Below are 23,106 nucleotides of genomic sequence, written 5' to 3' on the forward strand. Positions count from 1 at the left end.
ACACCCTATTTTATAGTGATTGAGTGACTTGTCCAGCTCATACAGCCAGCCAGTAAGTATCAAAGGGCAAATTTGAACTTGGACTTTCCTGACTCCAGGCTCAGCTCTCCATCCACCAATAGATTAGATATTGTGTTTTACACCCAGTAATCCTCTACCTCTCTTCTTTGAGAACAAGTTTGCCCAGTATATTTATATTTAAATTATTTGGGGTTAATATTATAGGAGTTTGTGTATATTATTTCCTTATTCTGTTTACTGTAATCCATATCAGATCATATGTCTCTTCATGCTTTTCTAATTTTTCATATTATCATCTCCCATGGTACATGATTGCTATTGCATTCATGCAGTGCAATTTTTTTTTAGCTCTTCTCCAATCAATAAACATTTCCTTTGGTTTCAGTTTTCTTTGCTACTATACAAATAGTACTTGCTGTGAATATTTTAATGTATAAGGAACTTCTTTATAAAGTGTAAAAGTAATGGATATTTTAGGCACTCTCTTAACATAAATTGCTGGTATAAATTCTAGCAATTTTCAGCAACGGTTGTACTAATTCACAGATTCATGAACAGTGTTAGTAAGCCTGTCTTTCTATAATAGTACATATAACTGACTCAGTATCCTTTAAAATGTTATGTCCTTTTTTTCTCCTCTAAAGAATTGTACAGGAAACGTACCTTTTTCTTCATTGATGGATCACTTTTTTTAAAGTTCCTATTTTTTTAAAGGAAGATTTTATTTATTTTAATTTTACAATTTCCCCCCCCCAATCTTGCTTCCCTCCCCCCACCCCCCACAGAAGGCAATTTGTCAGTTTTTACATTGTTGCCATGGTATACATTGATCCAAATTGAGTGTGATGAGAGAGAAATCATATCCTTAAGGAAGAAACAAAGTATAAGAGCAAAATACATAATAAGATTTTGATTTTTTTAAAATTAAAGTTAATAATCTTTGGCCTTTTCAGTTCTTTCTCTGGATGTAGATAGTATTCTCCATTGCAGATACCCTAAAATTGTGCCTTATTGTTGCATCCTATTTCTTTTTCTTTTTCTTTTTTTAGAAGAATCTTTAATTCTTTTTTTTTTTAAGATTTTTCAAGGCAATGGGGTTAAGTGGCTTGCCCAAGGCCACACGGCTAGGTAATTATTAAGTGTCTGAGGTCAGATTTGAACCCAGGTACTCTTGACTCCAGGGCCACTAGCCGCCCCCCTATTTCTTTTTAAAGAAAAGTCCAAATCAATAAATATTACAGCTGCAGGCATCTAAAACAATTATTTGTTTTATTTATTTATAAGACATTCTCTGCCTTAAAGTGCTGAATCATCCCATAGTTCTTCTTTGAAAGAATTTATTGCGAATTTTGCAACACCCCTACTGCTGTTGTGAATCCCGGGTACTAGTTTGATTTTTTATTAACAGATTTAACTCTAATGAGCTGTGAAATAGTGCAAAATATTAACCTCTCCTACACATAGCAATTCTGGGGTTCCTCTTTTCTCTGACAAGTTTTGTGCCTATATGTATCATTAAGACAACCCCAAATTTAGATGGACATTTTTTTGGAGAGTCTGATTTTTTTTTTAATCTTGTCATGTGTTTGAACAATTCTCCAGTAAAAAAAAATTGCTAATGAAAATGCAAACATTATAAAGTTTTTTTTAGGTTGAAAGATGTGCCAAAACAATGATAGTTGATGAATTGTTCATATATGAAATGTTATTTTCCTTTTGTTTATGCAAAGAGATGATTTAAAAGTTGTTGGTGTTAATGTTAAGTGATTTGTGTTTCTGGAAATAAGTGTGTATGACATAAGACTGGTAAAAAATAAGTACATTTGTATAAAACAGAAAAATATACTGGAACCACAGCTTCAAGGGGAGAAAGAACCTCATGCCTGTTAAGTTGCTTTGAACTATTATTTTCAGGAGACTTTATGCTAGGATCTAATTCCTAAGGAGTTAATGAACATTGCCATCTGGGTTTGGGGGAAGGGTGCTCTGTAAATGTAGACTTCTTCAAAAAAAATAAGTTTCTTAAGCCATAGAAAAGGAAATTTTAAATCAATCATTATTAGAAATTAATATCATAGTATTCCCCCAACCACCCCAAAAAGAAGTGAATTAATGTTAATACTAAAAACCATAGCTTTTCTTCAATGATTCTTTTAATTATAAGAACAAAATCTTCTTTATGAATAATAAAATGGTTAATAAATTTAATTATAAGTTACTTCTCAGGAACTAAATACCTGTAATATCAAATAAGCAATATTTTGATAAATTTTGATAAAAATTGCTCCAAATGAAATTTTGCCCAGTTTACCATGTTGTAAAAGCATCAAGGGACTCAGAGACTAGAAAATATAAATTCTTTAATGGAATTTATGAGTAATGAAAGTACCAACAAACCAGCACATGAATATACTTAAGTAAATTGCCAGAGATCTTCTGTAAAAAACAATGTATTGCTTAAAAAAGGAAACCTAACACTTTTTATGTCTTTAATAATAGACTAAATTATCGTGTAATGACTAGAGAGACTAATAATAGATCCATCACTTGACAGCTCCATATTTTAATTCCAAGTTTAACAAGTCACATTTTACTAATATTCCCAGAAAAGGAAAAGAGTTTGTGATATATGCTGTACTTTAATAGAGGGGCAGCATGGCTTAATGGAAATGGGACAGGGTTTGGGAGTAGAAGACCTGGAATCAAATTCTGCCTCTATCTCTTGGCTATATAACCTTGAACAAGACCCTTATCCCCCTGAGTTTCTACTTTCTCAAATGAAAATTTGGGATTAAAATATTATTATCTCCCTAAGAATGCAATAAGTACAATCAGCAATTTTTTTTGGTTATTCCTAATATATGCCAGGCAATATCTAAGCTCTAGAGATATAAATAAGCCTTTACAGAGCTTAAAATCTGATAGTGGAAGATAACCCATAGAGGGAAGTGGGAAAGGCTGGGAGCGATGGGGACCAGGGGTTACCTGGTACAAGAAGGGCATGATATTCCATGGAGTCTAAACCAAACAGAGCTGCTGATGGAGCATGGAAAGTTAGCTGGAAAGTCCAGATCCTAACCCTTTACAAAGGAAAACTTTGGGAGGACTTTTGAGTGTCTAAGGCTGAGTTAACAGTGTGGTGATAAGATTTCAGGTGATCAGCTGGGGTTGTTATATTGATCCAGTGAGTTAATATTAGGCTATGAAACTGTATAAAATATGAATTTGGGACAAAGAAGAATGAAGGGAAGGAAACTGCTGAATTATATGGAATATGAAACTTATTAGGGAATAGAGTGGAAAGAACTTCAGATAATATAACCTTTGGGACTTGGGATAATTCCTTTCCCTTTTCTCTGAACCTTGATTTCCTTTGAGAAAATAGAAGAAAATACACCTCTTTCTGCTTTAAATCCTATGAACCTAAAGGCTCCTCAAGCGGAGAGAAAACACAATTTGACAGAAGTTGTCATTTTTTTTTTCCTGGCTATATCTTCCAATGACAAAACCACCCACATTTTCCTTTGTAACTTCTAGTCATAGAAATCTTACTCTTGTTTCTAAAAAGGCCAGAAGTTTGGCAAGACTTAATTGCTACATTTAATTTGTTGCTTGTGCCTTCAGGCAGTAATCATTTTTTGCATCATTGCTTGTTTCGGTCATGGCTGTAAAGCTAAACAAGATCTACAAAACCAGGCAGATTATGCTGCCATGACTGTGTGGTTTCCTCTTTCCAGGTTCATTACTATACAGTCTATACCCCTGGGACCCTGCTGAAAAAAAAAATCACATAGTCCTCTCCTTCCTTCATTCTCCCCTTCCCCACCTTTTGTCTTGAGATAGCAGGGTAGAATCATACTAGGATTAATTTCTCCAAGGCATGTAATGTTTGTTTATATATCAGTAGTTACTTTTAGCAAAGGAAGAAAGAAAAAGTAGTGGGGGGTGTTAGAAATTGAGGCAGCTGTTGGAATTTGAGAGTCAATATTCATTTTAGGAACCATAATCTTGAAGATTCTGAACAAAGACCAAGCATCAAAACATGGTTGTTACAAACAGATTGATTTTTATCATTTTTTCTTTTTTGGGGGAAGGAGATGACTGAATTGGGATCTAAAGACAGTTTAATACAAACTGTACCCTCCTTCATCTCCACAATTTTCCTTTAGATCCATGCCAGATATAATGAGAAAGGGTCTCAGTGAATAATCTATTTATTTATATTTCCTTCTATGACCCACCTTGAGGAGTCACCCAAAGAAACCTAGAATCAGAATCTCATGATGGAACTTTTCAAATTGTTTAATTTTTTAATGCATTTAATGCATTTTCTTCCCAAAAAAGCCAAGAAAACACCATTGCAGAATATATTCTTTGGAAAAAAACCTTAAAATTTGTTATTAATGATTTGACAGTACAATGTTGACCCTGATATTATATTTTATGAGAGTTTGATTGCCTCTCTATTGTCTTTATTTACATTGTTTCATTTATGTGAATGTATGTTTATACTCACATAATGTCAGTCCTGCTGTCTTCAGTCATTTTAAGTAATAGAAATATTTCATTCATTATACCTTATGGCATAGTGATATTACATTATATCCTTTTAACATAATTTGACCAGCTATTCCCCCAATCATCAGACATATTATGTTTCCAGTATCTAATCTAATCTTCCACTTCATACAGAATTCCCTAATAGACACTCAGTTGTCAAGTTTAAGAGTTTTTCCACTGAAAGAAGCTTGCTCGGGGTGGCTAGGTGGTGCAGTGGATAGAGTACCAATCCTGGAGTCAGGAGGCCCTAAGTTCAGATCTGACCTCAGATACTTGTGTGACCTTGGGCAAGTCACTTAATCCCATTGCCTTGTAAAAACTACAGTAAATAAAATAAACAAATACAACTGTCATCCCTTCTTCCCCCCCCCCAAAAAAAACCTATTTGCTCCTCAAAGAGTAGGTATTTAATTGTTGAACTGAATTCTATTAATCATCCACAACAATTTCATTTATTCTTCATAAGAGACCTTTCACCCTATTTGGTCATTCATTTGTATGTATGCCAATCTCTGGGTCATGGAGTACTTAATAATAAATACCACACTCAAGATATAGTTTCAGGGACAGTTAAGTGGCTCAGTGGATGTAGCAGCAGCCCTGGAGTCAGGAGGACCTGAGTTCAAAACGGGCCTCAGACACTTACCTAGCTATGTGACCTTGGGCAAGTGACTTAACCCCACTGCCTTGCAAAAACAAACAAACAAAAGATACAGTTTTAGTAATTCAGATAACAATGAGACCTGTTATGTCTCCTTTTCTTGATAGTCTTTCTTTATTAATATGTATCTTTGTTTGGTTCAGTCAATCATTTCAACATATTGATCTTTTTGAGCTCAGTATTTCTTTATCATCTGCTAACATAGTGTCTACCTTCAAGCAACTGAACTTGTCTCTTGTTCTGAACATGTAACAACAGATATTTTTGCTGTCATTAGCATTTGACAGTCTTGGGTTACAGTCTGGAACTTCTGATACTCTTCTAGGTCTGTTGCCATTCTTTGCATGGATCCATGAATCAAATATCTTTGTACATGCCTTATTAAAACTTAATGTCATTAGAGAGCTCCATGTACCACCACATTTCTTTCTTTAGTTGTTTCCGTTTGATTGGAGGAAGTAAGGAAAATGGGGTCAAACTATGTAGGTTAAGTTCAATGCTTTTAAAATTAGAATATTTTTTGAGAATTTTGCAGTGATCTCATTCTCACCATCCTAGATCCTTGACTTAACAGAATTTTATTCATAAACCTATGTTGATAGTTTAGGTTGCTTAATATTCTATTAAATTAAAATTAATTTAAAATGAAATAGCTATTATCCATATAAAATATAAAGAACCAAATAGTGAATAGCCTTTCTCTTTCTAAGAAAAAAAAGTTTTATTGGTGTTTATCATATTTCATTTCTCTCTTTTGTATAGTCTTCCCAACCTCTAAAAGTGATCCAAAGACTTTCTTGCTTTCATTTTCTTTGCTTACTCTAATGTCTAAAGGAATGTTCCCCCTGCCCCCTCATATTCACCTATTGAATTTCTACTTATAGATTCAAATACTCTTCCTGAGGGGTGGGGAGAGAGAACCTACCTCTGATATTTTACTACTTTTGACCCTGGGCAAATCATTTAACTCCCTAAACCTCAGTTTCCTTATGTGTAAAATGGAGATAACAATAATACCCATCTTACAGTATTGTTAGGAAATCAAATGAGATGGTTTTTTGTACAGTGGAAAGTTCAATGGCTCTGGAATCAAGAGGTTATAGTTTTGAAAATGCTTTTATGGTTCCCTGAAAGCTATGGGTCAGACATATGGTATAGCTCAACTGCTCAGATCTGATGGATCCACATTGACTAATGATAGGGACTTCATCCTAGAGAGATGAGCTGAACACTTCCATAATGTTCTTAACAGACCATCATCAATCAAGGCTGAAGCCATCAACCACTTACCTCAAATTGAAGTTAATCAGTCTCTAGCTGAAGTTCCAACTGAAGAAGAGATTTGGATGCCATTAGGCTCCTTTCAAATGACAAAGCACCTGGTTCTGATTCTATTCCAGCTGAGATCTACAAGGTGGTGGGGGGGTCCATTGTTCATCCAAAAACTGACTAAAATTTTCCAGGTTATATGTCATGAAGAGGTTATCCTCAAGAATTCAATTCCATTATCCATCTCTATAAAGGTAAAAGGAGTAGATTGTCTTGTGACGGTCACGGGAGCATTTCTCTTTTAGTCATTGCTGGTAAGATTCTTACCAGAGTCCTTCTCAATAGACTGATCTTTACCTGGAAGTTGGTCACCTTCCTGAGAGCCAGTGTGGCTTCAGAAAGGGTCAGGGAACAGTCAATATGGTGTTTGCTGCCCAACAACTCTAGGAGAAATGTCAGAAGCAGAACAGAGTTCTGTATACAACATTGGTAGATCTGACCAAGGCCTTTGATACCATCAGTTATGAGGCTTTATGGAAAATTAGGTCAAAATTTGGTTGCCAGGAGAAGTTCATCAGTCTTGTACCTCAGTTCCATGATGGTATGCATTCCTGGGTTCTGGATAGTGGATGATGCTCTCAAGATTTCCCAGTCACCAAGGGTGTGTACTTGCTCCCATGCTTTTTAGTATGATGTTTTCAACCATGTTATCAAATGTCTTCACTGAGGATGAACATAATCTCAAGGTCAGCTACCACACGAATGGTATATTCAACTTGTAAAGGCTACAAGCCAAGACTTCTTCATAGGGAGTGTTGGTACATGATCTTCTGTTTGCAGATGTCTGCCCTCAATGCAGCCACTGAAGCTGAGATGCAACAAAGTACAGATTGACTCTCTGCTGCTTTGTGCTCATTTTGGTCTAATAATTAATACAAAAAAAAAAACCCATGTGCTCCGTCAATCAGCACCACACCATCCATATCTGGAACCATCAGTTATAGCGAATTGAGAAGTTTTGAGTACTGTGGTCAAGTTCACTTACCTTGGCAGTGTCCTTTCCAAGGTGATTCACATTGACAGAGCTAACTCAGTATTTGGAAGGCTCCAAAAGAAAGTGTGGGAGAGAAGAGGTAGTAGACTGACACCAGATCGAAGGTCTACAGAGTTATTGTGCTGACCTCATTGCTATATGCCTGTGAACCTTGGATAGTCTACTAGCGCCATGTCAAGAAACTGAATCACTTCCATTTAAATTGTCCTAGGAAGATTCTGAAGATCACCTGGCAGGAGAAGATACCAGACACTGAGGTCCTTTCTCAAACTATACTGCCTAGCATTCCAACATCACTGCAGAGAGTACAACTATGATGGACTGGACATGTTAGAGTGCCAGACATACACTTGCCCAAAAAACTCTTCTAAGGAGAACTCACACAGGGCAAGCGCTCACAAGGGGTTCAGAAGAAGTGATACAGGAACACCCTAAAGTTCTCATTGAAGAACTTCAGAATTGACTGTGAAGCATGGGAGATACTGGCACGGGACGGTCCAGCATGGCATGCCCTCATCAGTGAGGGTGCTGCACTCTGTGAGGAAGGCAGAATTAAAGCATCTCAAAGGAAACGTGACATACCCATCCAAAGGGTTCACTTGGACTATTTGTGTCCAGCCTGTGGTAGAGAATTCTGAGCTCATTGGTCTGATCAGCCGCAGTTGGACTGTAACTGTGTCAAACATCATGGTGTCATTTTGGTTTTCTTCAGTAATTTAGAGCAAGAACCATGTGAATGTACTAAAGCAAAGCATTAACTTTTCTGGGCCTCTTTCCTCATCTGTAAATGAAGGGATTGGGCTAGATCTCCAAGCCATTTCTTACTCTTAATGCTTCTATGATTATATATTTATATATATAATTTTTTTTAAATAAAAAGCTGTGGAAACACAAGATAAAAATAAAGTCCATCTGTTTGAAAAAGATCTAGTATGGGGTGGTACAGAGGATAGAGCACAGCCCTGGAGTCAGGAGGACCTAAGTTCAAATCCAGTCTCAGTTACTTAATAATTACCTAGCTGTGTGACCTTGGGCAAGTCACTTAACACCCTTGCCTTAAATTTAAGAATTTTTTTTAAATAAAAAAAAGAAAAAATCTAGTAGTTTAAGGGGACCAAGATCTCAAGATGAGCCAGCAATCTCGCAAGGCAGCCAAGAAAGCTAGGGCCATCTTAGACTGCCTTATAAGAGGCATTGTTCCCAGCAGTAGAGAGCTCTCAGAACCTCTCCGACCCAGTCATGCTTCAGCTAGAATTTTGTAGTCAGATCTGGATCTCACTTTTTTAGAAAGAACACTGGTAAGGTAGAAGGCCAAGAGGAGGACAACCAAATTCACACCATGTAATGGTAAAAATGGGAACGCTGAATGTGGAAAAATAAAAGAAAGGTGGGACATGATAGTTTTCTGCAAATATGTAAAAGGGATATCATATGGAAGAGAAAATAGTCTTGTTTTGCTTAACTGATAAAGGTAGATTGAAGACCTATCTAAAAGTTGTTTCAGGAGATATTCAATCTTAGACTTAATAGATAGAATTAGGTATAAGGTATTAGACATCACTAGGAGTGTTTAGGTACCATTTTGCATACATGAGTCTAATTACATAGTATCCATGATTCCTTCCAGTTCTAGGATTCTATAATCTTATGTGTCCCCTAGAGATTGACTGACTAGATCCCATCTAACCCACACGAAAAAATGCTAAGAAGTATCATGCTATTTGTGCTGGTGCTTGCAAAAGAAAAAAAAATGAAGAATCGCTTTAAATGTTCCTCATGTAAGCCTAAATGACTTTAAAGTTCCCATTACTCCATTAAAACCTTAGGATGGGCATTTTCCTTTCCTCCCCAGCTGCTCTTTTTCTCTGATTTGCTGATTTCCCTCAATTTGTTGCAGAATTATTAAAGAAATAATAGAGAATAGAAGAAATCCATGAGTATTTGAAAATGACAAATTCAGAGCAAATTAAAATTGAATAAGATTAAACTGGAAAATCTTTAAGTTATAGGTCAAGTATCTAAAAAAGATACCAGAATAAATTAATTTACATTGAAAAGTATAATGGGTCTTTTATTTTGAATGAACTCAGGTTTCCTAGCCAGTTTTTCTGTCCCACTTTTAGTTTAGGTTTTCTTTGTACCTCTGGGAATTGCTATTGAAAGGGAGATGAGGAACTCACTGGGTGTATAATCTAAAGATAAGTCTTATCATATGATAAGCACAGGCAGATAAATTAGTTAAGGGGAGGAAAACTTGACTGCAGTAATTTGGCTTTATAATCCCAGGAATTCATGTCAACATAGTTTTAAATATGTTTGATGTTAAAGAGAGTTGAAGTGTGCCTACTCCTTTTCTTGGGGATTTTGAGATATGTGGGTTGCTTTTTTAGAACAACAACAACAAAAAAAATAAGTCTGAAATGAGCCTTATAAATTTACTAACTAAAAAAGGGTTGAATTTATAATCATATATAACGTAATAGTCATGATTTTACACTTGAGTGCACCGTTAAAGGTTACTTCCTTCTGGCAAGGATTTATTGCATTATAGATTAAATTCTTCTTGCTGACTATATCCATACTATATTTTCCTTGGAGGAAAGGGAATAAGGTTACATTGTCTGGAAATAAAAATTTTCCAAAATCAAATTATTTCCTGTTTGACCAAAGAGATAAGGGCTTTAGTTAAATCAAGAGAAATTTCAATTCAGTGATTTATTTCCATAAATCCATTTATTAGAACTGGTAAATGGTTTATAACTTATAAGTAGCTACTCATCAAAGGTGAGTAAATGTTTGTTATGTAATCATAAAATCCTATCTCCCTAAAAAAGAATGAAGGGTTAAAAAAAAGATTAAATTGGGAGGGATAGACTCATAACTTTTTATACAGTTGATTTAAATACTCCTGTATTTTTTGAAAAAATTGCTCAAAAATAATTAAAATCAGGGGCAGCTAGGTGGTACAGTGGATAGAGCACCAACCCTGGAGTCAGGAGTAACCTGAGTTCAAATGTGGCCTCAGACACTTAATAATTGCCTAGCTGTGTGACCTTGGACAAGTCACTTAACCCCATTTGCCTTAAACAATTTTTTTTAGGTTTTTGCAAGGCAAATGGGGTTAAGTGGCTTGCCCAAGGCCACACAGCTAGGTAATTATTAAGTGTCTGAGACCGGATTTGAACCCAGGTACTTCTGACTCCAGGGCCAGTGTTTTATCCACTACGCCACCTAGCCGCCTCAACAAATTTTTTTTTAAAAAAAGGAAAAAATAATCAAAATCATTAGGCAAGAATTTTAATTATGTACTGACTTACTTAAGCTAATAACTTTGCAGGTATTAGAGCATAGCTAAGTGCCACAGTGGATAGAGTGGAGTCAGGAAAACTCATCTCTGTGAGTTCAGATTTGATCTCAGACACTTAACTAGCTGTGTGACTCTGGGTAAGTTATTTAACCCTGTTTGCCTCAGTTTCCTCATCAGTAAAATTGACTGGGGAAGGAAATGACACATCATTCCTGTAAATAAAACCAATAAAACCCCCAAGTGAACTAAGGAGGCATAAAATGACTGAAAGAACTGAACAGATGGGAGTGGGGGGGGGGTAGCATATGCATTTTCATTGTATACATTTAAATGTTTGTTTCCCCTCTTAGTTATTTGCTGACATAGGTATATATTGGAAAACTCCATTCAGTTTCTGTTCTGATGCCTTGTGGTGGCTTGGAGGAGACACTATTCTGTAAGATAGGGCACACCCAATGAAACTGGAAAAGCTTTGATTGTGGTTATGATGATTGCTATGTTCATTGTCACCTGAGGAATCAGCTTACCTAAACATTATGTTGGCCAGCATGTCATACGTTTTTTCAGCCATAGACTCTCCTAAAGATTACCTGATTAGGCACAGATTAGGTATACTCTGTGACAGTAGAGAAAGTGTCATTGAAATCATATTATCTGTTGATATTAAAGGAAGTATATCCTTGCTAGAAAAAAACTCAAACTATTCTTTTTTTTTGTAGTGTTTTTTACTCCTTCAGTGCTCCATATATAATGTAAAACCAATAACTATAGACTTTGCTAAATAAGCTAAGTAAAGCCCTCATGCCCTCCTTTAAAGACTTATTTTAAGCTCTGTAAATGGATTTTTTTGGGGGGGTGGGGGAATTTGTTTTTGTTCTCTTTTCCTAGTCATCCAACAAGGTAATTTGAGGATTTATTTAGCATATGTTCTTATAAATAAAAATGCAATATACTGATTAAAAACATTTTCCTAGGTTTGGAATGGGAACTTTGTTTATATTTGCCATTATGAACAACTACATAGAAGAGTTTTTATCATAAGCAATTTCTTATGGAACTCTTGTAGCAAAATCTTTGGAAAAGTAAAGGTCTAGTGAATATATATCCCTTTATATATCGTACTATAAAGTTCCCCAGGACAAAACTTATTTCAATAATAATAATAATAATAATAATAAATATTCTTTGGCCATTAGTGCTTTCCATGACTGCTTAAACAATGACTGTTCAGTCGTTTTTTGTGAGGACAACATAAGGTAGTGGGGAGAGAGTACTGAACTCAAAGTCAAGAAGATTTGGGTTCAGATACTACCTCAGACACAAACTATCCTCAGACACTAACACTCTCTCTCTCTCTCTCTCTCTCTCTCTCTCTCCTCTCTCTCTCTCTCTCTCTATATATATATATATATATATATATATATATATATATATATATATAACCCTAGGCAAGTGACTTAGCTTTCCCTATTCTCAGTTTGTTACTCTTCAAAATGAAAGAACTATATTCAATTGTCTCTTAAGATCTCTTTAGTTCTAATATCAGATGTAAGTGTACTTGAGAGCTATTCTTACTCTCTCCATTCCCCCCCACCCCATAGGAGAATTCAACTCTAAGCAAGTTATAGGTAATATATTTAATTTAGAAAATTTGCAGTAGATTGGAAATAGTATTCACAAAAGACTATTTTCAGAGTCATTAGTCTGTTCAATTTATTGTGGATTTGCTATAATCAATAGCAAATTAGCTTACCTTGCCTCCCCTAATTTTTACCTGAACTTTCTAAAGTGGATTTAATGACTTTTTCAGTAAAGAGATCAATCTCCCTCTAGAGAAATGGAACTGATACCTTGTTAGAACATGTTCTCCCCCCTCACCTCATTTAGCAATCCCTGGGTCCTGACCCAAAGTGCTTAATGAGGTGATGAGAAGAAAATGTTCTGTTCATCCATGTTATATTATTTGAAAGTAATTAAATTATAAATAGGCTTCATCAGTATCTCACTGGTATAGCTGGTAATGACTGTAAATAGTCAGTATTTATTGTTAATATCTTTGAATTTTAGAAAAACTTTGATACCTTCATTTAGCAATTTGGGTGGGAAGAAGTTGACTTACCCACTTGATACTTGATTTAGAATGGAATCTAAGCATTTGAGTTGTCATGACAGAAACTTGGTCAGTGCTTCTTTTGTGGATCAAGCAGTTAAGTATGATGGTTACAATGCCAGTGGATCCCTTTTTTATGATTTTGTATTAGCTTATAATGGCTGAGGAAAGAACAAGGGAAGTTTCAGGCCCCCTCTGAGTTCTCTTCTGGAAATACTATTAAAGGGAAATATAAACATGAGCAGTTCATGCAAATAACATTTAAAACTGTGCTTAGGTGGCAATATGTTAGTACCTGCATTTTTTAGCATGATAAATAGGGGTATTTGATTGTTGCCAGGATGGACTATTTACATTTATTCATAAGATCAATAAAAATATTTTAAGTAGTTTTTCATAAGCAGAGATGGGACTGGGGTGGTAACATTGGATTTAAAACACAGTTGGTGTTGGTAGGTGGCTGGTGCAATGAAGGACACTTTAGAATGTTTTATATGTGTTCATTTTCTGTCATACCAGAAAACTCTATTTTTGATGGCATATAGTGAAAATTCAAACTAGAATAACACAGAGAAGTTATAATTTTGAAGTGTTGAGGTGGGATATTGGAAAGCAGCTACATTAGTCAGATCTTGCCTAGGAAGTAAAAATGTTTAGAATCTGATGGATGTTCTTAATATGAAAGATTTAAGAATTACCAAATTGACTAAAAGAAATGTCACCAACCAGAAGGTAATCTAGGTTATTTTCATTTTGTATTTAAAACTGTATGATTCATTGTTATCCTTCTCCTGTATTTTCATCATACCATATTGTTTATTGTTAACAATAGTTCCTGACTTTTTGAATAAGAGTTCCTGTTTTAAATGTCAACAGATTTTCATGTGTCTACTTTATAATAATGATCCTATAGCATATTTTTTATTTATGGCATTGCTGATTGGTAGAATATATTAAGAGAGAAAGCAGTTGAAAGAGGACTGAATTTGAAGTTAGAACTTAGTTTCAGGTCTTAACCCTGCTAATAGTTAAAACTCTAAAGGATAGAAATTTCTTCCCTATATTAATTTGTAGACTCTTTTTAATAAGACCACACCCTTTCACTTCCTAAGGTTCTTTACCCATAGAATGGGTGTCACTAATATTTTACACCAAGGACCCAAGGTATTAGTGGGATAGTGGATAAAATACTGAACCTGACCTCAGGAGGATGAGTTCAAATCCTGCCTCGTTTACTAGCCTTGTGTAACTGGCAAGTCATTTGACCTCTCGTTCTTAATGTAAAATAAGTATGATCACAGGACCTACCTCCTGGTGTTTTTATGAGGATTAAATCAAATAATAACATAAAGTACTACATAAATGCTGGCTATCCTGCAACTAGACAGTGGAGTAGATTGAACACTGGGCTTACTTCATCAAGTTCTGAGTTTGCCTCAGTTTACTTATCTGTAAAGTGGGAATAATAATAATGAAACTGACCTCATCAGGTTGTTGCAAGGATTGAATGAGATAATTGTATATAAATTATAAATATTGTAAAGATAAAATAATTATAATGTGTTTAGCACAATGCCTGGGACATAGTAAATAGTGCTTTATAAAGTTAGCTATTATTATTGCTACAATCATTATCATCTCAGTTATTTGTGTACCAGATTAATCTGTTGATGATCAAGTTGCTCTGATTTTTCTAAAGCCATCTGTTTTTATTTAGTATGTTTACTGCTTTATCAACTGAATATTTTTGCATGTAAGGGGGTGAAATGAAATTATTGTTTCAAAACCTCAATTATGAACAATAAGCAAATTTTAGACAAAAGAAAGTAACAATTTCCATTTTAGCTTCAATCGTGCTAAAATGCTGCAGATTTAGTGTTATATATTTTGAGCAATTTTGTCGTCTCTTTGTTGAAATTGGCAATTACAATAACATTATTAAAACTTGTGTTGAAACATGATAGAAATTCTTTAAAAAGTTTGATATTTTTAGAGGACTAATTTGCAAAGACTTTTAAATCTTCAAAAAGTTATTGGAATCTGTGGAAATACACTAAAACCTTTTTACCGTTAAAAATTCAAATGCTTAAAGTGAATAGTCATACTTAGGGAGAGACAGTGTTGACCCATTTTCCTATTTGAGAGTCTTCTTATTTACTTTACATAACTGCTGAGAAGCTCATTTGCTAAGCCAAAACAGGAGGAGCCGTGTCTTTAAGTAAAACTAAAGCAGTTTCATAGCTCAAAAATCACAGACACTGGAATATTTGAAAAACACCAGTTTTAAGCAGTTCAATTCATAGCCTACTCTGTTTACTGTGACATGTCTGAGGGTTTTTCTATTAAAAATACTTAGAATAACTATAAGTATTTTAGTGGTTGAATACAAAAGAGGGAAAGGATAATGCTATTATCTTTTCTTTCCTAGCTTCCCTTCCTCCCTCACCCCAAACAAAGCCTGTTTTGTTTCTTGCCTGCCTGTGAGGTCTTTCCTATATACCCAGTGTGGGTGCAACCCTGTGTGCTGTTCAAATGTTCAGCACACGCAAAAAAAGTAAAGAAAAGGATGCTTCAGGAAACTGATAAGTCTTAACTTCCAAGTCACAAACAAGGTTTATTTACCTTTAAATTCATCATCTAAAATGAGCTCTGAACACAGACAGTTCATAGGATTATTTGTGTCCTATAGATAGAAACATTTACAGTAAAAGTAATTAATTAAATGTTTACATATGTCATGACTGACAGATTACATTTATTTGGGACAAATTTTGTTAATTGTTCCCCTCTCTGGCAGACACATGTTCCAGCTTGGAAGACTTTTGGCATGCGTATCTAGAATCACCAATCGTCTAATTTAATTTTTTATTCCATGGTGGAACCCCCTCTACAGCATCCTTTCAAGATGGTCAGCCACTGTTTGAAAACATCCATTGATGGGAAGGCTGTTACTTTTTGAGACAAAGTTAGATAACTCTAAAGGATAGAAATTTCTTCCCTATATCAAATTAAAATTTGTCTCCTTGTAATTTCCACTTATTGTATGTCCTTTCAACATGTGGAGGTATACATTTCTTTCTTTCACATGAAAACAATAATGTTTTCCTAAAGTCTCCTTTCTTCAGGATAAGCATCATCAATTCTCTCCATCTTTCTTGATACAGCATGTTTTTCATATGGAAACCTTTCTGGTTGCCCTCATTTTGATATGTTACATTTTATGAATAGACATTTTAAAATGTTGCAGTCTATAATAAACAATTATAATGCTTCAGATATAATTTTATCAGTCCAGTGAGTTATACCCTCCTACAGTTAGAAACTTGATTATTAATGTAATTCAAGATTACACTAGCTTTTTTTAGAAATAATGTCACATAGTTAACCCACTATTGGGTGGAATTTATAAGCAGACATATTTCTGCACAACTTAAGAATTCTATTACCGAGTTAACACCAAAATGGAAGCGATAGTAAGTGCTTGATCACTGGAGGTATTCAAAGAGAGTCTAATCCCATTAAGGTTTATAGATGGCGTTATTGTCCGAGATTGTTTCTAAAGTCTCTTCTAAAGTTTTAGAATGAAATTATTTTTATTAAACTTGGGAACAAATAAAATCAAATACCTAGGTTTTTTTTCATATAAACTGTAGTCAGATCACTTTCCTATCCTATAATTATACAATTTATCCCCTCCCCTTTTTAAACTTGTGTAAAATTTTACATTATTATCACCTAGCATATTAGCAATGCATCTTGGTTTGTGGTATATGTAGTTTTCATAAGTATGCTTTCAGTGTCTGACAAGTCACTTATTAAAATGTTTACTACTTCTAACTAGGTTGACAACAATTCATAAACATTCTTTATAGGGGATTTTTCAAAACAATCATGAATCTACCTAACTTATGCAATCATCTGTTCCATATTTCTCCTCAAAAGTGTCTTGTTCTCATTGTTGTTGTTGTATATTCATATCTAGCTCTTCATGACCCCATTTGAGGTTTTCTTGGCAAAAATACATTTCCTTCTCTAGATCATTTTACAGATGAGCGAACAAGGCAAACTTGATTAAGTGACTTGGGGATGTATGGGCTGTTTAGGCAAGGGGCTTATACCTCTGGTATGAGGGCTTGCTTAAGCCCTTTTCAGGGATGCTTAGCCACCTGGGTGTCTATCTAACCCCCCCCCCCAGCTCTCTCACCTGTGGCTCCAAGAAACTGTAGCATGCCCAGAACCAACCAGGTTGAGGGTGACTGACAGGCCTCAGTTTGATGAGTTAGGGGGATGTCTGTTCCAAGTATGTGAAGACTTCCCCCAGTGGAATGGGTAGATGAGAACAGTTTGTTCTAAAGACTACAAAGATAGCTGAAAGTGGGTACATTGGAGGGCTTGGAAGATTGGTCTGACTTTGGAGATCTTCCACTGATCCTGGGCCTTGCCAGTTATCCTGACTTTTATCTTAACTCTGTAAGAGACACTGAGGTTGATGATTTTGTGCAAGTCTAACTTACTTAAATTCATTTCATGCTCAAGTGGAGACATCATTTTGTGATGTCGTTGGTCCTATTTGAAAATGAAGGACAAACAACATCATGTCCTCTAGGTTAGTGTGAGAGACTTGAAATGCTTTTCTGAATTTAAGATGAAATATTCTTATGGACTACAAATTAAATGAGAGAGAAATTTAGTTTGGCAAGATTTATACGAAGTGAATTTTGCCAGCACTTTTATGAACAACTGCTAACTATGTACAAATCATCTTTTCGTAGGGATTAACTTAAAAACACTTTTGTTTTCCCAAGACTTAACTGCCTTTTATTTTTCAATCTTTTGAGAAAGACAGTTTCAAAGGAAAAATTCCAAGCTATTAATACTCTGAAAGAATGCTCCGGATCACTAAAAAGCAGAAAAATATGAATTAAAAACATCTATGAAGTTTTACCTCACACGTCAGACTAGTAAATATAATAAAAAGAAAAGCATAATCATCATAGGGAATATTACAAGATAAGAATCAGATACTCAACTGGTATAGCTATGAAATGCTATTTCCAGCTATTCTGGAAAACTGCATAGCCTTTGACATAGTACTACCATTTCCAGAATTATATCCTAAAGAAGTCAAAGAAAAATGTGTGTGTGTGTGTGTGTGTGTGTGTGTGTGTGTGTGTAGTGGGAAATCTCTATTCTGCTGGATTTCTCAACAAATTATGATATAAGAAAAAGATAGATTCAGAGAAAAATGTATTAACCATGAACCAATAGAAAAATAAGCAGAATTAGTGAAATGAACAAAACTAACTTAACAAAAAGGACTCCAACATTGTTTAAAAATTCTTTATTTCGGGGTGGCTACGTGGCATAGTGGATAAAGCACCGGCCTTGGAGTCAGTAGTACCTGGGTTCAAATCCGGTCTCAGGCACTTAATAATTACCTAGCTGTGTGGCCTTGGGCAAGCCACTTTAACCCCGTTTGCCTTACAAAAAAAAATTCTTTATTTTTTGAAAAATTGAAGATCTTTCAATGATCAATCAATGGCCAACCACAATTCCAGAGGACCAAGTGTGGAATTCACTTCCTGGCAGAGGTGATTTATGGCCATGAGATGGAGAATAAGATAAACATTTTCAGACATGGCTGATATGTGGATTTGTTTTGTATGGCTAAACTTAGTTGACACAAGGAAGGAGTTTTTAATTTTTCTTTTAAATTTGGTGGGAGTTTTTTTGTAAAGGATATATTATCCTTACTTATTACTCTTCTTCATCTCCTATGGGGGACATTTCACCTTCTTAACGTGAAGATTTTTCGGTTTCATATATTATTACTATTATTTTTATTATCAATAGTATAATTTTCTCCATCTGTTGCAAAATTTAATATTCTCAAATAATTAATATTCAGTTTTATTAGTTATTAACTAAGATAGTTTAAGAAATAAAAGAATCCCTAATTTCATATAAAAAAGAGTAATTATATCTTGTAATTCATGTTTAATGCTTGAAAAATTCTGAATAATGGTTCTTGAGTTTGTATCACGAATCAAGTGTTTTCAACTCTATACAAGTGTTTACTAGTAATCTTTTATGGTATGATGGTTCAGTTTCCTCTTACAAACAATTGAAACTTTCCTGAATTGTTTTTAAAGTGGAGATTTTTTTTATGTATCAAGTTGCAATTTGAAAACTGGGTATAGTTTTAATAAAGTGTTATTAACTCTTTTTAGTCATTTCATACATTTTACCATAGTTCCTAATATTCTTTTTTATTCATCACTCCCTATGACAGTATATAGTATTTGATTATGCTCATTTATGACAATTTAGCTATTTCCTAACTGCTGAGCTTTTAAGTTGTTTCCAGTTTCTCATTACATGTAACATTGGTTTATATTAAAAGGTTATTTACATACGTATTAAAAACTACATACTGTTATATATTTATATTAAATGTAGCTATAAGCTTGTTCCTACACACACACACACAATTTCATTGGGTGGGATTACTACAGGAAAGAGTATAACTGGTTTTGTGTCTTTTGTTATGAGACAACCTAATTTTTTATCTGTATGTACTTTTCAATATTTTCTCTATTTATTTGACCTTTCCTGCTACTTTTTTCCTAAATAACATTTAGAAAAACCTAGGTAAAATATATTAATTAGTTTTATCTTGTCAGAGAAAGAAACAGAGCTGGAGAGAGGAAGAATCTCTTATGAAGAAATGGTGAACTTACCATTCTTTGGGCCCTTTACATTGCTGTTGTAGTCACTGGGTAACCATTGGCACAGTGGGGCCGATGCAGTGTAAGAGTCAGCACTCAGTTCCACTGAGTCAATATTGTAATGAATGATATATATATCACTTTTCTATGGGCATAAAAATTCAAATTCTACCAGGTTTTCCTTAGCAAACATGGCTGAGGATTATCCAACAAGTTCTGCTTGTCCTACTACTCCTACCACAATCACTTTTGATTGATGTTCCTTTCCTTTCACTGGTTAGAGATTTCAGGATCACTCTTTTATTCCTTTCCAGCCATGAACCAGAGAATCAGTCAAAGTGCTCCTGTGAAGCAGCCGCCACCCCTGGCTCCCCAGAGTCCCCAAGGGGGTGTGATGGGTGGAGGGAGTTCCAATCAGCAGCAACAGATGAGACTGCAACAGCTGCAGATGGAAAAAGAGAGACTTCGACTAAAGCACCAAGAACTGCTTCGGCAGGTGAGGCCACAGGTTAGAAACCAGTCTTCCCCTTTTTTATCCTCTGTTTTTGGTGTTGGGCATGATTAACTTTTAGCAGCTGCAAATTAATGCTTGCGCCTGTGATGGGGAGAGTGTGGTCCCTTCTCTCCTTCCTTCTTTGCTGACCTTTTTTTGGACAGGATAGTTGGGCCACTCAGCCCTGTGGCCATGTGCTCCAAGGCAGGAGCCAGCAACTCATCATCTTGGAGAGCCTCATAAGACTTGCTTTCTTGAGTCCTTCTTAAGAAAAGCATATTGCTCTGTCTCTGAAGACTTACTAATGAACATAAGACCACGAAGAAGCAGAATCTGTGTGCCCAAGTGAATTTATCATGTAATGGCAGAAGTACTTATACACCATGATTGATAAGCACGTCATCCTAAGTATGACAATCCCCCATTGTTGAAATTGAGGGATAGCTTTTCTTTAAAAACAGTATAATCTACATTATATGTCTAATGCTAGAAGACTCCAGAGTGTCTACAATTGTTTTTCCCTCTTGAAGCATAGAGCAGCAGAGAGTTTGGAATTTTTCTTTTCCACTCTCATCACTTTTTTTTTTTTTTTGCAAGGCTAATGGAGTTAAGTAGCTTGCCCAAGGCCACACAGCTAGGTAATTATTAAGTGTTTGAGACCGGATTTGAACCCAGGTACTCCTGACTCCAGGGCCGGTGCTTTATCCACTGCGCCACCTAGCCACCCCATCACTTTTCAAAAAAGTAACGAAAAACCCACAAGAAAAGAGGAAACCCTCCTCAGATTGTAAATTCTTTTTACTGATCTACTACAGGGTCATACAAAACCAACGCTGAACTGCTGCCTTTCTATATTTTGCACAGGCTAAGAGTTTGTGCAAACTTCATTCTTTTTTTCTAAGTATGCTTTTAAATAAAGCAATGATATTTTTACAGCACTTCATTAGTATCAGTAGAAATACGCTGTGACCTCACACAATGATATCATCATGTTTGGGGAGTGCATGACTCAGAACTACCTAATAAGTGAAATTAATTTAAAAGATTTTTTTTTAATACTGTAAGAACAGTGTTGACTTAAGAGCCTAGACAGACTCATCTTAAATGGAATTCTCCTTGAGGGAAAACATAGTATTAGTGTGTTTCTAGCATAGGAGGTATATGATTAACAGAATGGGAAGCTTTATGACAACATGTGATGTCAGGAAGTACTTTGAGGGAAATGTTTCTCCATCTGCTCTTAATAGGGTAGAAGGAGGAAGCAAGTTTAACAAGATCTTCCTAAATGTGATTTTTGTGAATGTGAAATGTGAAAATAAACTTTTCAGTAAGTTAATGCCACCAAGCTTATAATATCTTTTTATGATGGAGAAGGTAATTCATTAACATGTAATTCAATCCTTTTTCATTTTAGAAGTTTCTAAGTCCTGGATAGTATAGTTCATCACAAGAAATATTTATTAAAATCCTAATATGTGAAATACACTGTTTGGATCAGTGGTATAACTTGAGTTCATTGAAAATCAAAGCTTTAAAAAGTAAAGTAAAATATCAATTATTGAGAAAATATCAGAATATGTTCCTTTGAAAATCCTTAATGCTTTTCTTTCTAGACAACTTTTAGGGGATTAAAAATTGGCTGTCTGTCACCTTGCTGTCAATAATAGGTTAGCCTTTGTCTTGTGTGGGAAAATATTGCTGTTTATAAATTCCTTCCTTCTGGAATATCTTTCTTTCTCTTATTCTCCGCGCTATTACTCTGGGTGTTGGGTCCTGGAAAAATAGTGTAATTTCCTTAAAGATAACTTTATTTTCTTCATTATCACCTTCTGTATTAAATTCTCAAAGGATGTGTGGAGGAAGAAGAAGGGATATAATCATTATTTCTCTCTTACACTAATAGTCTATTTGTAGGATGTTTTTAGCTCATGTGATAAAGTCTTCAAAACATTTTCATAAAGAACTCTCTTTTCAGTAAAATATCAATGATGCTTTCTGTACTCCTTCAGCAGCTATTATAAAGCAAAATCTCAACAATATGAAATTAGGCAGGATGGTGTTTTTAGATAGGGCATTGGACTTGAATCAGAAAGATCCGAGTTCAAATTTTACTAGAGATACTAGTTATGTTACCTTGGGCAAGTGACTTAATTGTTCTCTGCCTCAGTTTCCTCATTGGTGAAATGAGTTAATTGACTTGAAGACCTTCATGGTTCATTCCAACCCTAGATCTATGATCCTGTGATCATGGCAACCTTAGTGAGGGAAAGTCCATAAAAATGTTTTTAACAAATGGCAGTTTAGTTCTAGTACTTAATGATAGGGGCAAGTTTTTTTTTTTTCCTGTCCTTTCCTCAAATGCTATAAAAACTTCTTAGTTTTCATAATAATATGGTGGCTCCATTGGCTTTTACTTCCCTTAATCTCTCTCCTCTTGGGCTGTCCTGGGAATTCTGTGCTATGGAGATGTGACTGGATGGTGTTTGTTAAGTCAGCCTGCACAGCCAAACCATGTGGCTTAAAGTAATTTTTATCCATCTTATTTTTTACTCTTAGGCATTGCGGAATGTCAATCCCAGCACAGCAAATTCTCCAAAACGTCAGGTAGGCTCTTAACTGATGTTTTAGCATAAAAAAATAAGGTATTAATTAAAATAGCCAAGAGAGAAAGTTTATGCTCAGTGTAGCCATCCTCAGTGAAGATTAGCAATGTTAACATACCCATGAGCCACCATTCTGCTAAAACCCTTAATGAATCTGTTAGCAGAGTGCCATGGTTTTTTTGTTTAAAAAATCTTCCATTTTTTGATTGATCTTCCATTTTGACTTTAGAGAAGATCATTATTCTAAGGTTCTAACATTTTTATTGTACACTGTGCTTATAATCCCATAGTGTATTTATA

The 23,106-nt window shown here is 35.0% G+C and overlaps 1 protein-coding gene across 2 annotated transcripts in view; it reads left to right on the top strand.

Annotated features, from left to right (window-relative positions):
• YAP1 (Yes1 associated transcriptional regulator) overlaps window positions 1-23,106 on the top strand; it is a 166,226-nt gene that overhangs the window by 118,067 nt on the left and 25,053 nt on the right. For both annotated transcript variants that reach the window (XM_074216553.1, XM_074216554.1), the window contains one exon: window positions 22,760-22,807. In XM_074216553.1, the coding sequence (XP_074072654.1) occupies window positions 22,760-22,807 (48 nt within the window). The remainder of the gene's footprint in view (window positions 1-22,759; window positions 22,808-23,106) is intronic.

Source organism: Macrotis lagotis, chromosome 1, assembly GCF_037893015.1.
Source record: "Macrotis lagotis isolate mMagLag1 chromosome 1, bilby.v1.9.chrom.fasta, whole genome shotgun sequence".
Classification (NCBI taxonomy): Eukaryota; Metazoa; Chordata; class Mammalia; order Peramelemorphia; family Peramelidae; genus Macrotis; species Macrotis lagotis.